Source organism: Epinephelus moara, chromosome 18, assembly GCF_006386435.1.
Source record: "Epinephelus moara isolate mb chromosome 18, YSFRI_EMoa_1.0, whole genome shotgun sequence".
Lineage (NCBI taxonomy): Eukaryota > Metazoa > Chordata > Actinopteri > Perciformes > Serranidae > Epinephelus > Epinephelus moara.
The window spans coordinates 30,562,685-30,579,515 of NC_065523.1; the positions used below are offsets into that span (position 1 = coordinate 30,562,685).

Here is a 16,831-nt window from a genome sequence, read left to right on the forward strand (position 1 = left end):
TTATGACCACAGTGTACCCATCTTCTGATGGCTACTTCCAGCAGGATAACGCACCATGTCACAAAGCTCACATCATCTCAAACATGACAATGAGTTCACTGTACTCCAATGGCCTCCACAGTCACCAGATCTCAGTCCAATAGAGCACCTTTGGGATGTGGTGGAAATCTGCAGCAACTGTGTGATGTCATCATGTCAATATGGACCCAAATCTCTGAGGAATGTTTCCAGCACCTTGTTGAATCTGTGACACCAAGAATTAAGGCAGCTCTGAAGGCAGAATAGGGTCCAACCCAGTACTAGCAAGGTGTACCTAATAAAGTGGCCAGTGAGCACATACTGCCAAGAGTAGTAAGTAGCCATGTGATCAAATTGTTAATGAAATAACATTGATTACAGGCACTTTAATGATGACTGGTTCAGAGCCCTTGCACAGTGGAAACACCTAAAGGAATAAAGGCGATCAAACACTGCCAACAGGTTGCAGTCGTGTTATCAGACAGGTTTCAGCTAACAATTAAATCTGCTGCTGGCTGTTAAGATGAATGACCATATTGTGTTTAGACAGTGATGGAGTTACTCAGTCTGTGCTAATTATTTCAGCTTATCTGACACAATTTACAATTAAAATCACATCAGCATCAAAGTAAGATTATGTCACAAGCTTAACTCTTTTAAACCTAATGCCAATTATCTTCCATAGAGGGCAATAACATAGAAACATACAGGCATTTAGCTTCAGCTGTTCATGTCAGTCTCATTCTAGCTGCCCGTGCCAGCACAGGTGTGAGACTCTGGAGCTGCACACAGATGGAGTAGTGGAAAACACACACTTGCACGGGTTCTCTTTGCTCTGAATATTAGGTTTTTAATGGCATCTCTCCACCTCCACCAGTCTACCTCAAACGTTGGCATCTCATTAAAAACCCTGACAGGGCAGCGTCAGCAAAAAGAAGGGAAGATAGAGAGATAGAGAGACTGAGCTACAGAGAGAGAGGGAGGGAGCCGGAGAGATAAAGAAGCTGAGATAAAGAGACAGGGTAGAGATGCTTTGGCACCGAGTATCACCAGAATAAAAAGAGAAGCTCCAACTAAAGTATTTCTCCAACAGTGCAGTAATGAACAAGGTCACCTTCACTCTCCCTCCTCCTCTACCTGAGCTGTTCCTCCGCCTCACATCTCTCCACCCCACCCCTTTCCTAATCATCCATCCATCCCTCCTTTCATCTCACCATCCATCCACTCCGTTTTTCTGGAGCTCCGAGATGCCGAAGGACAGTGATCCCATGAAGTCGTTGCGGCTGGTCAGGTCCCAGTCCCACACCTCCACCGACAGACGGCGGTCCTTATCGTACTCCTTCAGGTGGCTGAGAGAGAAACAAGGACAATCAACAGTTGGATGACGGCCCACAGTGATACATGTAGGTGTTTAATATTTCAAGTGAACTTTAAAGCCACATGAGAGCAGTCTCGGATTTATCTTTCCTGCCGTGACAATTTGTGGCCTCTGAAGCGTGCCTGGTATAATTCCTCCAGTAATCAGATGCACCTCATTTTCCAAACACAAGAAGCAGTAGCTGTCTGTGTGTCTAGCCTGTGTGCTACATTTAGGCTGCGTTCACACCACACATGTTTGGAGCAGTTCATAAAAACTTTTCTACCATCTCTTATTTTCATTTTTTGGATAGGTGCAAAAATCCTCTCAAACTGAACATGTGCACCCAGCTGTCTGAAAATACACATCTCACTTTCCTTCCATGCAAACTGTGATGGAGCTTATTAAGAATATAATTGGAGCCAACTGCTCGAAACAACCCCAAAACATAGCTTTTATGAATATAAGGAGCCAGATGTTTTTATCTGAGTGCCAGCGGTTACATGCTTGGAAAGACGAGCACGATGTAACGCTCTTAAAACACTGAGTGAGAGAGATGGAAGAGAAGAACCAGAGAAAAAATAAAGAGGGAGAGACAGACAGAGAGATAAACATAATAAAAGAGAAACCAAACATAGTGTACTGAAGCCTTACAATTTAAAGGTCTCATTCCAAGTGGGGTTGAGGCAGCACTTTATGGTCTTGGTCTTCTGTTTGCTCTCGCTGCGTGGATCTGGGATCAGTTTAAGCTTCACGTAGGGGTCTGACAGACCGTTGGGGTCCATGGGAACCAGATTCCTGCCCTCTTTGACTGGGGGGAGGGAGGGACGGAGAAAACAAGAAAGAAAGAGTGAGAAGGTGAGAGAGGAAATTTGGATAACGTGAAAAAGAGATCTCAGAGAGTCTCAGTTTCACTTCACATAAGGTACTGTTACACAGACACCAAGTATACATTTTTTAACATATGAATTATGAATATCACAAATACAAATTAAACTCTTGGTAGCCTACTAGAATAAAATAATCAGTTGCTTTTTCAGTTCACTAGATACATTTTGCTGCAATAAAAATGACTGAAGTGATATGGACAGAGTGACTTCTTCATTTTATTCGATAAAACTGTTGATGTTGAAAAAGTTTTCCTTTGGGAATAATATCATATCATGGGGCCTCTGGTGAATCCCACCTCTATGAGTTACTCATTAAAAATGCCCATTGATAAAATAAAAGTCACAATATTAAATCTATAACATGTTATTGGTAAACTGAGACGAACAGAAAAACAAAAGAGAAACAGAGAGTAAAGTACACACATGTAATTAATGCAACCTTAAGTAAAACAGACTAAAGACGACAATTGTGTAACACATTTTAAGTATTTTTTTCTTGTGGAGATTATAACCCTTTCAGTTTTATTTTCTTAAATCTTCAAGGGAAAACAATCTGCCGTTTGCTTCATATCCAAAGTGCTGCAACTCCAAATGCCCTACTCTGAACCTTGTGGACACCAATACTGGGACAGTTCACCCCAAAATCAAAAATACATATATTTCCTCGTACCTGTAGTGCTATTAATCAGTCTAGATTATTTTGGTGTGAGAATTGCAGAGCGTTGGAGATACTGGCTGTAGAGATGTCTGCCTTCTGTCCATTATAATGGAACTAGATGGCACTCAGCTTGTGGTGCTCAAAGTGCCAAAACAATACATTTGAAAAACTCAACAGCAATGTCTCTTTCTAGAAATCATGACCTGCTGACTTATGATACTCCACAGACACTGTTGTGAGCTGTTTCATGTCGGAACCAGGGGCGTAAATATAGACAGTGCAGGCAGTGTGGTTGCACTGAGGCCCTTGAGGTGTGGGGGCCCACACTTGAAAATATGCCTGTGTTCAAAGAAGAACTCTCATTTAATTAAAAACAGTGCCATTTGCTATATATGGCCATCTCCATCATGTATAACTTTTCTTTATTTATAGAACAGTTAATAGCATCTATAACAACATATAGGCTTATTCTATGACTGTAAATCAACTATTCTATAAATCAAATATTCTATAACAACAAATTAGCTGTCGGCCGGTTGGCTGGTGTAGTTTGGTAGAGGGAAAAAGTTCCTACATGAAACTGCTCACAACAAGGTCTGTGGATTATCTTAAATAACTGGGTCATGATTTCTGGAAAGAGACATTGCTGTTGAGATTTTAAAATGTATTGTTTGCCACTCTGAGCACCACAAGCTGAGTGCCATCTAGTTCCATTATATTCAAGAGAAGGCAGACATCTCTACAGCCGATATCTCCGACACTCTGCAACTCACCACAAAACAATTTAAACTGTTAAACTGCACTATAGGAAAGAGGAAAAATGTGTATTTCGGATTTTGTAGAGAAGTATCCCTTTAAAAGCTATAAGTGGAGTAAAATGATGATTAATCGCCACTCGCTCTTTTGCACATACCATGCTGTGGGTAGCCTGCATGAGTGGAAACAGCAGGAGGGTTCAAACACACCCTTATTTCTCTGGTGCTCATGACATGGAGCAGTTGTGCCTTAAAATGGGGGTCTATAATTTTATTCAGAGCCCACGCGTTACTTATCATAATTAATTTTAACCCATATTTAGCAGGTTGACAGGTGTTCATTTCAAGTCTTCAAGTGAGTATGTGTGTGAATTTGTGGAGTGTTTCCTGTCAATAATCTTTTTAACAACAAAACTCTCTCCTGAAACCAACTAATTAAATTAAGCATGGTAAATCTGAGGCAACAGAAAACACACACATACACAGAGCAGAACCCCAGAGCTGTGCTGGGGGTTAAAGCCTTAAGGTCGCCAGATCTGTCTGTAATGACCATGTAGACAGATGAAGGTTGCCAGTTCCTACACTAATCCTCCTTTTGTGGCCGTCTGTTATTGGGCTGTAATTGTATTCCGGTGGCGTAACATCCCCTGCGATTGGAGTGTGTGTGAATTTGTGTGTGTGTCTGTGTGCACAATTATTGTTGCTGGTCAAGTTGTGAGGTCACATCCAATTACCAGAAGCCAGGCTGGCGCGGCTGTGTCTTAGGCAGCTCGCTAGGGAAGCACTCAAGAACACACACACACACACACACACATGCGCACACATGCACACACACACAAGAACCTTTACCACCCCCTATATAAACACACACACACAGCACAAAGAACTTAGCTGAGGCAGCTCAATAATTGTAATCTGTGGAAAAATGACAAAGAACGGCAGAGGAAGCCATGATGAGCTGAGGTAGGATGTGTAATGTTTCCATGTCGACTGTGTCGAGTCAAATAGTCACGTTATGTATAAATACATTTTAGTTTCCAATTTTTCTTTCTTGAATACTCCAGATTCAGGAGCCAGTGCTGTTCATAGAAAAGACCGACTCCCTGTTTCAAGTTGGGGACTCTCAGTTTCACACGCCAGCTCAGGCCTCTCCCTGCCAAAGAGGTGACATTACTTATTTATGACCTTTTAAGAACACTTAAAATCTGATCTTACCCTGCCGAGTGCCCAAAGATCCATCTGCACGTAGAAACCTAAAACTATGTGTCTTGGTATCTCAATTTACCGGGTCAGTTACACTAACAGTGTGGTCACACTCTTAGTTTACCTTCCTTAAAACAAAACACTTCAGGGTTCAGACTACTTTGTTACAAAGACTTAAAAACATGCAGCCACGTGGACTGACATGCCACTCAGATCCAGAGCAGGAGTTGGGCTGTGTCCGCACCTTTTTTCCGTATAATCGGGTCGTGCCAAGGTCAGTGTATCTAACACCTGAGCAGAGTCTGTATCAGCTCTGAACCTGCTCTTCTGCCAGTGTTAGTTTGTTCTCTTTCTATTTGGGTCTCTATGGCTGACACCATTTTGAATTTAGTCTAATGTTGCATTCGTGTGGTGTCAGAATAATTGGAGAAATGAGTTTCCCACTGGCAAATTCACGTGAATGGCCCCTAAAGTCGGAACAACAACTATAAAAGCACACAACTTGCTGACTTTGATGTCATATTACCAGGAAACATGGTAAAAAAGTAAATGTTTGTTTCTTTGTTAGGAACTTTTTATCAATTCACGTATTGCATATCAATTTCTTGCTCACATGTAATTTGTAATATGGTATTAGGTTGTAACCATTAGTTTCCGTCCATGTAGAGTGACCTAGATTAGCTAGCAAAGTTATTAATTAGATTTGACCCCGATAACATATTAGGTGAAGCGATAGTTTAGTGGTTTTAGGAAACGTACTGGTGCAGAAACAGCTATCAAAGTGTTGTTTTAACACTCTGAACGATAAAATGCAACATCTCTTTTTTGTGGCGTCCATGACTTGAAAGCTTATTAACACACAAAAGTTGGAAGGATGACAACTTGGGAAGTGGAACCATCTGAGGAGCACATGTGAACGCAGCATAATCATTCTACTTCAACTTATTTTGAGTCAGTTTCAAATCAAGTCTGTTTTTTTTTCTCTTTTTTGTTGAAAATAATTTGTTAATTTTGAGTTTGGGTAGGTGCTACACTTTACTGCACTTAAATGCATCTTCTAACATAGTCTAACGGGCAAAAAGCAAATCAAGGAACAGATTAAAATTAATCTCTATAAATGGATATCTGCATAAGTGTGTGCAGAATCTGTAGGTGCTGGGACAATATTTTGGTACTGGAGGCATTCTGGTTTCCATTTATAGTCCATTTATGGTCCAAGTAGGATTGACGAGAGCAAAAGAGGCACAAAGCATTGGCCAAAGTGCAATCTCGGAACCCATTTTTATTAGCTTTATACTAATTTATCTGCATTCACACACAGATATCTGTTTTTAAAGATTAGCAAAAATGTTGTCGGGGCTTGTCTCAAATTGCTAACCGAACTGTACGCAATGATCGACACAGAAGAGGAAGTCTTGAACTGGATATTCGCTGATTACACCAGAACCCCCAAAATACTAGCCGTTGACCAGTTGAAGCTTTTCATGGTCAGAAAGACAGCTGATGGGTTCTGAGATTGGATTTAAGTATTACAGTAGATGAGACTGCAGGTGAACTTTATTTCAGAGATGACAAAGAGGGGCAGTTTGAAATAGAGGAGAAGGAAGAAGACACCATGTACAGTAAAATGATGGGGGAATGGCTGCCATCATAGAAAAATTGAAAATGACAAGTGTCACATAATCCAGAAGTAGGTCAGTCTTGTATTGTCACCACAAATTAAGTGCACCTGAGTTCACTTGAAAGTGAGACTTTCCAGGCTGCCCCCGCCTGACATGATGCTGAAACATGGGTCAGAAAGTTTCTCCTCAGCGGCTACTGCAAAACAAACTTTTGCAATAAAAGTCAAAACTGCCTTTTTTTACAACCAACAATTGAGATGCAAAGCTCTCAGGGCTGCGGGGAACATGCCGCGTCCTTTCAAACCATGACTGAGGGGAGAGCTTCCTGGCGAGCTCGCAGCGTGAGAAAACCTCAAGAAGTGAGAGAAATGAGGCTTTCGTGCCGTTGAAGCGCTGTATGCTACGCTAAGCTCCGAGAGGTTAACCACAGCACAGACCCAACGGCCAGCATTAAACCCTCAGTGGAGCAGGTCAATAAATATTAGATGATGCCTGTTAAAGTGACCATCAAATGCTGGTTGAGGTGAGCTATAAAGAGGGGTAGCATGCCAAATGGTCTCATAGGACACCTACAGTCAGTAGAGGAGGGCGTGTGCGTGTTTTTGTGTTTATGTGTGAGTGGGTGAGTGGATTGGCTTGTGAACGCACAGGTGTGTAATGTGCATGTGACCGTGTTTGCATATGTTTAAGTCTTGCTTGCATACAGTTTGTGCTAATTGCGAAGAGCATGTGCGGGTCTGAGTATAGAATTATGTGTGTGTAGGTGTGTGTGTGAGAGAGAGAGAAAGAGATAACGCATGTATTTAAGTCTACAGGGAGGGCGAGCGGAGATAAGAGTGCAGTAACAGCAGAATACTGTATATGTGCACAGCAGCGTGGGTGTTGCCGGTGCACCTTTTCCCATGTGAAACAGCCTCATCAGAGTCTTAGTAGGATTCTTATGTTCTGTCCAGCTGCTACACGCTTTTATATGTGCTGCAGAATTAATGAAGCTTTTCCAGATAATTTCCTCTTCAGGATGTTGAAACTGAAAGCCTCGATTTCTCTGTGTCAAGTCAACATTCATATTAACTAAAGCAAACAACCCCCAAATGAGTTTAATGGGTCTAAATAAAAAGATGTTGACTCGATGTTCATTTTAGCGACTGTATTCCTGCATGTGTTGCTAACTGGTGCCAGCACCAGTGAGGCTAATTTAGATGCACACTCTATCAGAGCTGTTACTTCAGGGACTGGAATTGTATTTGTTTTGACTCTGTTTAGTTGCCAAGGTGACTAACCTGAGTCTGAAATGGATCAACTCCCCCCCCTGTGGTTCACACCTAAGAAAATGAAGTGCTGATTGATGTTTATCACAACCCTAGCTGGGTGTGATCCCAACCCAATGAAGTAAACATGCTAACTTATTCAAGGCACTGATGTTTGGCACGTGCAACATTTTGTGTTCATTTCTACAACATGACCTATTCAGTAGTCTTTACAGCTTAGGGTACGCAGAATTTTGGAAAAAGCAAAAAATTTGAATTAGTGACCCTTTTCCTCTAGCTCCACCCTATCTGCCCTTAGCCCCTCCCACCAGACGACCACAGGCGTATGCACACACTTGACATAGTAACCAAGTGTTTTCCATACAATGATTTATTTAATCATACTTCACTGGACAGATGCATGCAACCCATTCTCTCTCTATTTATCAGACCAAAAATGCTAGCAACCAAAAGAATTAGCTAGCTAGCCACCCCATGGTCTCTCCGACTCACTCCCCGCCACTATGGATTGCTTCCCCAGAAGTGGAGCGGGCAACAGCTCAAAAACAGACCTTCTGTTGACAGTTGTGGCAGCTTGAATTCAACCTGCGCAAATCCCCCAGCGCCAGGTGTCACAGCATGCTGGTGGCCAGTGGCAGCACAAGGCCTAGACTATGTAATGGCAGCAACAGAAAGTTTGCTGATCTGGCAGCAAGTCTGGGCTTGCTGGGGTTTGTGCTTGATGTATTTGGGTTGCTGTGGCTGCTGACTGGGGGTCCATGTCTGGGGCTACCGCCCATTCTTCTTTTGGGGTGATGGTCTGTAGTGTCAGGGGGTGAGGCGGAGGACACACTTTGATTCCAGGCCCTTGCTAATGTTAGCTACATGAACGTGAATTTAAGGCTGCAGCTGTGAGCCTTTAGCTTCGGTTAAGAGAAGGCTAAGCTATTAGCAACATTTTCTCTCCATTTCTGACACGTTTTGCTGATATGGAAGTGTTTTATTTAATTTGTTGTCAGACTCTCTTTTAGACTCTCTTTTTAATTAGTCCGCCTTCCCTTTTGGGTTGCTTTGTAGGCAGGTGTTACCAATGCTGATAATAGCAACTTTCTTTGCACAATTCTCTGCCATTAAATCAGGCTTAAGGGACGTGCACACACATCTGCATTTGTAGAACAGCCAACAGGAACATCCTCTCTCTAAAATAACCTGTGATTGGCCAACGTCTCCCATCACAGGCTAGAATTTCTAAAGCCTGAAAAAGGAGCCATTTTGGATAAACAAGAGTCTCAATAATCTCTGCAGGTTGAAGGAGCAGTGTGAAATCCTGCCTCAGCTAGGCTGGTGCTACCATGCTGTATGGTGGTGCAGCAGTCTCAGGCTAGTAGCTCATCCTGAATCATTGGGTTATTTAATTTGAGCATTGAAAAGTCAAAAATCCAACCCCTGTTAGAATCAAAAGCTTCATCACGTATAATTGGTTAAGCAGTCTTCTCTGAGCCTGACATTAGATTTGAATAAAAATGAATGAGTCCACTGCTCTAAGATGTTCAGCTCACTTTGAATAAAAGTCCCCTTAGCAAGCTCTGGTGTGAGTGCAGTGTCCTTCAAACAAAAAAAGCTTAGTATAGTATAAAGGTGTCTGTGGTGTTGGCATGAATGTCAGGGTTAAGTGTTCATACTCCCGATGGGGCCATCCAGAGAATATCAAGACAAAATGTGGCAAATGTTTCACTTATGGACTTTATACTGTGCATAAAGTTAATAAAAGTGCTATTTCTCATATTCCCAGGGTGCTTTTGCTTTTGAGCCAACGCACAGACAGCCAGAGTCATCATTAGTGTATGAAGGCTCCAGGATACTCTGACAGAAGTACTTGCCAGATGGTCAAACACCTTTCCCACTTTGGACTTGGTGGGAGGGAGACTTAACTTTCCGAAAGCAAAAATCCAACATTCACGTCTTCACACGGCCACTGGCCAACTTTGTGGAGGTGGAAAACGCACACAGGTTTGAACTTCTTTCTCGTGTGAGCATCTGACTGAAACATGAATGTCTTCCAGGAGAGAATGTCTGAAAATGTGCGCCATCATCTCCATGTTCAAACTATTATCACATCTCACCCTCATCTGTGACGATAAAGCCATTAGGCAGAATGTGCTGTACCAAAATAAGGGGGCACCTTTCAGTGCGTTTTCACTGCTGGAGCGTCCTTGAGCTAGACACTGATCCTCCATCTCCATGGACCCCGTTCTGCCTGACCCAGAGCTCTGATCTCCCAGTGAAAGGGGAGGGAGGACTTAAAAATGATCAATAAAGTGTCACTTTACACTCATGTCAACTGCTTTGATTAAATCCACAACTAGTCCACATGCACAGACGCATTTCTCACTGTGGCAGCCATTTCCACCAGCTCCTGCTACGTTAAGCTGTTCCTAGTGGTTCTACAATTCATTCTCTGTGGTGGCGTTTTTATTTTTTCTTCACCTCACTGCAATGAGGGAGTAAACTACTGGTGGCTCCACACTGACCCCTGTGGATGGAATTCAGTACTACACCTCCTGCTGCCTGTTTATTGCCTGTAAATTATTACAAGGAAATGAGAGGAGGATTTAATCACAGCTGGCTGAAAACAGGAATGTAACACGACATTTTCAAACAAAAATCTCTACTTTAAATATAAATGTGCAAGTGCTGATGATACAATCATTGCTGGCTGGACAATAACGTTAATACACTCAGTGATTGACGGATACAGCTGAACTATATCAAATTAAATGTCATTTTCTCTGACAGTCTAACATTCAGCTCTGCTTTATTTCATTCTGTAGCACTTGTGAGGTTCAGCGTTTACTGCTGTTCTAGCAGTCTCTGTGTGATAAGTCTGCTCTCTTATCATTTCGCACAGTAAATCCCAGCTAATGATCAGTGTACGAGCGTGGGAACCAGGGAGAGAGAGAAGGAGAGCGGGGAGAAACCCAGCGAAAGACCATGAAGTGACAATGTATTTACATGCAGAAATGAGCACATCCTATGCACTTTATGTATTGTTTCCTCTCAGGACATTCAGAAAGTTAATAACTGTTTCAATGTGAGGCTTTGTTTATGTTTTCCTATGATGAACAGATCCTGTGTATTGATTATGTAAGCTGTGCAATCGCAGAGGAGTCAATCATGTCTTTCTTTCGCAGCAGAACTGAAAATACATTTTGTCTTTGAACAGGAGGAAATCGTTTTTACCTCCTCAGATCCGCAATCAACATTTAATTACTTTTCAGTGCTTAAGTAGCATGGGCAAAAAGACGTCGACTAAATTTTGGCAAATTTAAGCGTTGTCCATTCATCCATTTCCTGGGTAAACATTTATTATCAGTGAGTCATCTCATACTTGAGGATGAATGGTGGCACAGCTGAAGTTGGAGCAGATTTATGAATAGTGCGACTGTACTCCATCCAGCCACAGTAAAATGTGGTCATTTCTACAACATGTATGAGAGAGAACTGTGCATGCACATTCAAAACACAGTCTGAAGCTTTTGTTAGACAGTGTAAAACAATCAGCTCAGGTATTTATGTGAATTTAACTCATTTAGCATCACAAACTAGTTCTATCTCACATGACGACTAGATGGGATCAAATTGAATCAAAAATGAAATTGAATTGACAGGGAGTACAGAAGTTTATGTAAACCTCTGCTGCCACCTGCAGGTGAGAAAAGGCACTACAAGTAAATTAGAAAGCAGGTGGTGGCACTGTTCTCTGCCTTTAATCAGTTAAATAAAACATTAGGAAGATCAGGAAGCTCATGAGGAAGGAGGCAAGCATACATTTAACTTAGCTCATTTAATTTCACTAGTGGAAAATATACTTATAATTTGGCACTCATAAAAACGAGGACTGCTGTGATGCTGCACCTTTCTTGGAATATGTTTGCTGTGTGATGATGATCGGCAAAACATAGTTGAGGATGCAACAACAGTAAATGTTGAGTATCTCACCGGGAGGCTTTGAGCCAAGAACTAATCACCACCACACAGGAAGAAATCACAGGGGAAACAGACTACTTACATACACCCACTACATCCTCAATAAACAAGAGCATGATGCAGGAGCAACAATTCTAACAGCAACAATTCTAACTATAAGGGCACACGGAGAGCACAGATCTCCACCAAGGCCTATCAAACAGTGTTAATTAAGGTGAAAAATCATTTGTGTATCTGCCCTGTGAATTGGATCCACTCCAGAATCTAATGAGTTCTTCCCGCACCCACACTACACCCTTCCACCAAGTTTCACGATAATCAGGCAAATAGCTTTTCTGTAACTCTGCGGACAAACAACCCAAACGTCCTTAGCAGAGGTAACCACATCATTAAAATCACTTTAAGTCTCAATTTATATTAATAACCCACAGATGCCCACAACCATTGGCCGAGAGCAACGAGTCAACAAGTCCTACAAAAGGGGTTGTTAAAATGCATTCTGGGAAACCCTTAACATTATTCTCCACTTAATTTGAGCAATGTGATTATGGTGTCTGAAACCAGACGGGCTGCCTCCTAGAAGTCAAAGATTCTAATCATCAGTCAGAAACCCTTAGTTGACAGATTTCTCAAGTCGAGCACTTGGTTTTTCTTTTTTCTTTTGCTCTGTTTTTTTGTCAGTTGATGTGCAATGAACTTCTGGGGACGATTCGGTCCCCAAATGTAGCTGCAGACTGAGCTCTCCTTGCTTTCACGCTGCTCTCCTGTACAGACCCAGGGTGAGTCTGAGTGAGATGAAGGCAGCTGCCCGGAGGGAGGCAGGCTTTGCCCAGTCAGGCTCTGAGATAACATTACCTTCTGGCTTTTGTTTGATATCTAGTGTCTGCAAAACACACACTTCTGATCTGCTGTTACCATTTACAGCCAGCATTAGCTCGGAGGGGTAACTTGGCTTGTCCCGCTGAACTTTATTCAAACTCTCAAACTCTATATGGAAAAAAAAAGGGATGATTAGTTGAATGTTTGAGTGACATAAGCCAGACAGCCCTCGAAACCAGACTGCTGCTGGAAATCACTACCTTCAGTATGAATATGAATAAAGTACAATGACATTTGATACGATACTCTTAGAACAACTAATCAAGGATCGGCTCTGAGCCCCATCTTGCTGCAGCGATGATGGACAGGTTGACAGACGAGATCAGGCAGGAGTCTGTGGACTGTAATGTTCACGGATGACACTGTGATCTGTAGTGAGATTAGGGGGCAGGTTGAGGAGAGCCTGGAGAGGTGGAAGTACGCACTGGGGAGAAGAGAGAGAACAAGTAAAAATGTATCTCTACTACTGGGAAACATTGGCCTAAAAGAAACCCATGGACTTTGAGAGAGAGTGACGTAAGAATTTAAGAAGAAGGCAAAGCCTGTGTTGTGATCCTGCTTTGAAACACAACTTCCCCATTTGTAACAGTGGAAGTGAGGCCAGTCATCCTGTAGCTGGCATGTTAGTGACAGTGAGACTTCTGGCTGTTTATTTTGCTCAGTGATGCCTCTTCTCAGTCATCACCCCGACAGCAAAATACGAACGCCTCAGTGGGTGAATGTGTGAATGTATTTGCATCTCGCTGGTTGGACACACAGTGAAGACACAGCTCTGTCAATCTTGAGTAACCATGGAAATAATCCTCATTTACAGGAAAATATATCTTAGCTTCATATTTGTGTCATTTCTACAGTCATGTGGTTAATTAACTGATGCGAAATACAAAACAGGGAAAGCCAGGAGTAGTCTTATATTGCCTCAGTAAGATTTCCTTGGTAGAGGTCAACAAAGTGTGTTGCACTGAAAGATGTCATCCTAAAGCGGGGGTAGGCAGTTTTATTTTGGCATCATTCCAAAATAACCTTTGAGCATTTTGTAATTCAAGTGAACTAAGAGAAAACGAGACTGCTGCACCTCCTCTTGGCTTTTGAAAAATCTAGCCTGTGGCAGGAGGCTTTGGCCAATCGCAGGTCATTTCACAGAGAGGGCGTTCCTATTGGCTGCTCTACAAATGCAGATGCGCATGTTCTTTAGTGAAAAACTGATTCAATGGCAAAGAGTTGCTATTCCAGCACTGGCAACAACTGCTTACACTGCAAAGCAACCCCCAGAAAGAAGATGGACATATCAAAAAGAGAGTTTGACAATAAATGAAAGAAAACACAAGTCAATATTGCTGAGGTGTTTCAGAGATGGACAGAAAATGCTGCTAATAGTTTAGCGTTTTGCTAACCAGAGCTAGTAACTCATGGCAGAGGCTTCAAGTTCACATTTCTGTAGCTAACGTTAGCTAGAGCCTTGAATCACAGTGTGTCCTGCACCTCACTCCCCACTCCCTGCTGCTACAGATCACCTCACCAGTAGAGCTTAGATCGGGCCCAAAAAATCCAGCCCGACCCGGCCCGAGCCCGTGCACGTTATGTCCGGGATCGGCCCGGCTGTCCAATTAACTGTAATTATGGGCCCGAGCCCGATTTAAACCCGACATTTTTCAATAAGTTGGCTGTTATAATTAAGAGTATTAAACCACAAGTCTTGTTATTTGAATGACAGAAACATAGGATCTTAATGAATGGCGCAACACGGAAGCATGATTATGTAATAAAACAGGTGTTTATTTTAGGATCCAGGTGGTGAAGGGCTGTGCGCGCACAATGTTGCAACATTGTAACTGAGGGCCGAATTCACAAAAGGATTGCGTGGCTTTTGCGGCCGCTAAACCGGTAAAAATGGAGCAAACAGATACCGTCTAATTCACAAAGCACGCGCAGAGGGTGAAATGCTCCACTAACTGCGCTGCCAAGCAGATTGTGTCTCGGTGCTCCGGTGTTATTTGCACGTATTTAAATGAGGTAATATGCATATATTTGGCGCAAAAATTGCCCCTTTCTATGCAAATGAGCCTCATTGATAAACAACGTCTAATTCACTAACACCAGCGCTAATAGCCACACGCAGTTTGAGTGAAGTAAATAACGTCTTTAGAAAGCTGGTGCAAACTGGGCGCTCCTCTGTGGAAGCCTCTCGCCCAGACTTTCCAGTGATCGTGGCAGCAGTGATCGTCTGTTAAATCAGTCTGTAAATAATATTTTGACATTATTATTATAATCATTATTACTTTAATGGCATCCGAAGATATTGATGCGTTGAACAGGTGACAGTCTGCGGTCGTTCTCAAAACGCACTTCTGTCACGCACTTCAAAAGCAACTTTCAATAATTTATTTTACGAAACGGGGGAAACAAACGTGAACAAAAACGGTTCCATAATTCATATTAAATTCAAAAGATAACGAAAAAACAGCTACAAGTGAGAGGGAATAGTGATAAAGTGGTCAAAGTTGGTCAAATCCACAGCCTCAACCCATCCGACACTGTTAGACTGACTCACCAGCAGACATCACTACATGAGGGTATATAGTATTCAGTACTTTGCCAAACAAAGTCTGCCATTGTTCTGCCACGGTGTTCTTTGCGCAAAGCCAGCATTTATACTTTGCCATGTGTGGCTAATTGCAATCAGGGGGAAATCAGGGGGAAACTGCACTCAGCTGCCAAACTTTGTGGGCGTGTTTGCGCTGGTATATCATTAGCGCAATATCCTTTGTGAATAGGACGTTAAGACGGAGCAAACTGCGGGTGCAAGTGAAGTGCAATTCAAGGTGCTATCAGCGGCCGCAGTTCATTCTTTGTGAATTCGGCCCTAAGTTTGTTGTAACTTTAGGCTGTGTCATACAAAGTGTGGTTTAATTTTATTTTTCATAATACTGTAGCGTCCACCAGGACGTGTGGAAAAGATGACGCAGTTATTCTGCAATTAAACTACCGTTTATTACTGAACAGTACAGGTTACTGTTGGCCGTAACTACGCCAAAACAACCAACAAACAACAGCTTAGCTGTAACTCCATCTGTGCACTCCTGCTCTCTCCTCCAGCTCGCTCATACACACACCAGCACGCGCACTCACACAGCCCTCCTCATCCCCGTCACACTCGCATCCCGCACCTCATTCAATCCCAAACATGCCATTAACTCACAGAACATTGACATTACAACAGAACATTTACTGCAGGTTCGCTACAATACATAGCCTATAACATTATCAAATCATAGCCTTAAAAAATTAAAAAAAAACGTCATATCTGACCAGGCCCGGCCTGGGCCCGTCAGAGGGAGGGGGGGCTCCCGGCCTGACCCGGCTTGGGCCCGCGGGCCGGGTCGGGCCGGGCTCGGACTCGGGCAGAGAATCTAAGCTCTACTCACCAGGAGGAGAGTGGGCCTCTACTCCAGAGACTAACCCCCCTGCCAGCAGCCACAGCAATTGAAATCCAGCTAGCGCAAACCCCAATGCCAGGGTATCACACAGCCCTGACTGACCTCCAGATCAGAAAACTTTATGTTGCTGCTGACACACTGGCCAAATCCGAGCTGCTACAGCTGCTGAGCCCCGCCCCTCCCAGTAAAGCAGTCCACAGTGGTGTGGAAAGAGGTGAAGGGGTTGTACAAATTCTTGTCTGATTTGTGGTCTGATGATGAACAGAGAGAGCAAGAAGAGTGAATGCAATTAAATCGGACTCAGTAAATAAGTGTATGGGAAACACTAGGGTGCTGTATGAAGTGTGCGTTCATGGTCATCTGATAGGAGGGGTGATTAATGCACACATACTAGATTATGTACATCTTACAAAAAATTAATCATGAATGATAAAATCATTTTCATGGAAAATTTGATCAGCCCCAAAACAACTTATTCAGTAGGATATTTGTGTTAATTATCACTCAAAGTTGGCTTCTGTGAAGTATTCTGTATTGATTTATGTATTGACACTTATTTGTAATCACAGTGTTAAATGACATCTTGATAGAGATACAGAGTATTGAGGTTGTAATTATCTCTGCCTCAGTTTACTGGGAAAAAAATAACAATGGACACAGAATAACTGAATGCTTTGTGAGTCTGATCTCATATATAACATCTGTGGGATCCATCCGTCACCTCTGTGAGTCTACCAGGAGAGGGAGACAGCAGACTGGTATTCTCCAACATTAATGT

General features: G+C 42.6%; 1 protein-coding gene across 1 annotated transcript in view; it reads right to left on the reverse strand.

Annotated features, from left to right (window-relative positions):
- LOC126405058 (protein kinase C beta type) overlaps positions 1-16,831 on the reverse strand; it is a 150,898-nt gene that overhangs the window by 56,327 nt on the left and 77,740 nt on the right. The window contains exons 6-7 of the mRNA XM_050068576.1: positions 2,030-2,186; positions 1,233-1,367 (exon numbers count right to left, since the gene is read on the reverse strand). Of these exons, the coding sequence (XP_049924533.1) occupies positions 1,233-1,367; positions 2,030-2,186 (292 nt within the window). The remainder of the gene's footprint in view (positions 1-1,232; positions 1,368-2,029; positions 2,187-16,831) is intronic.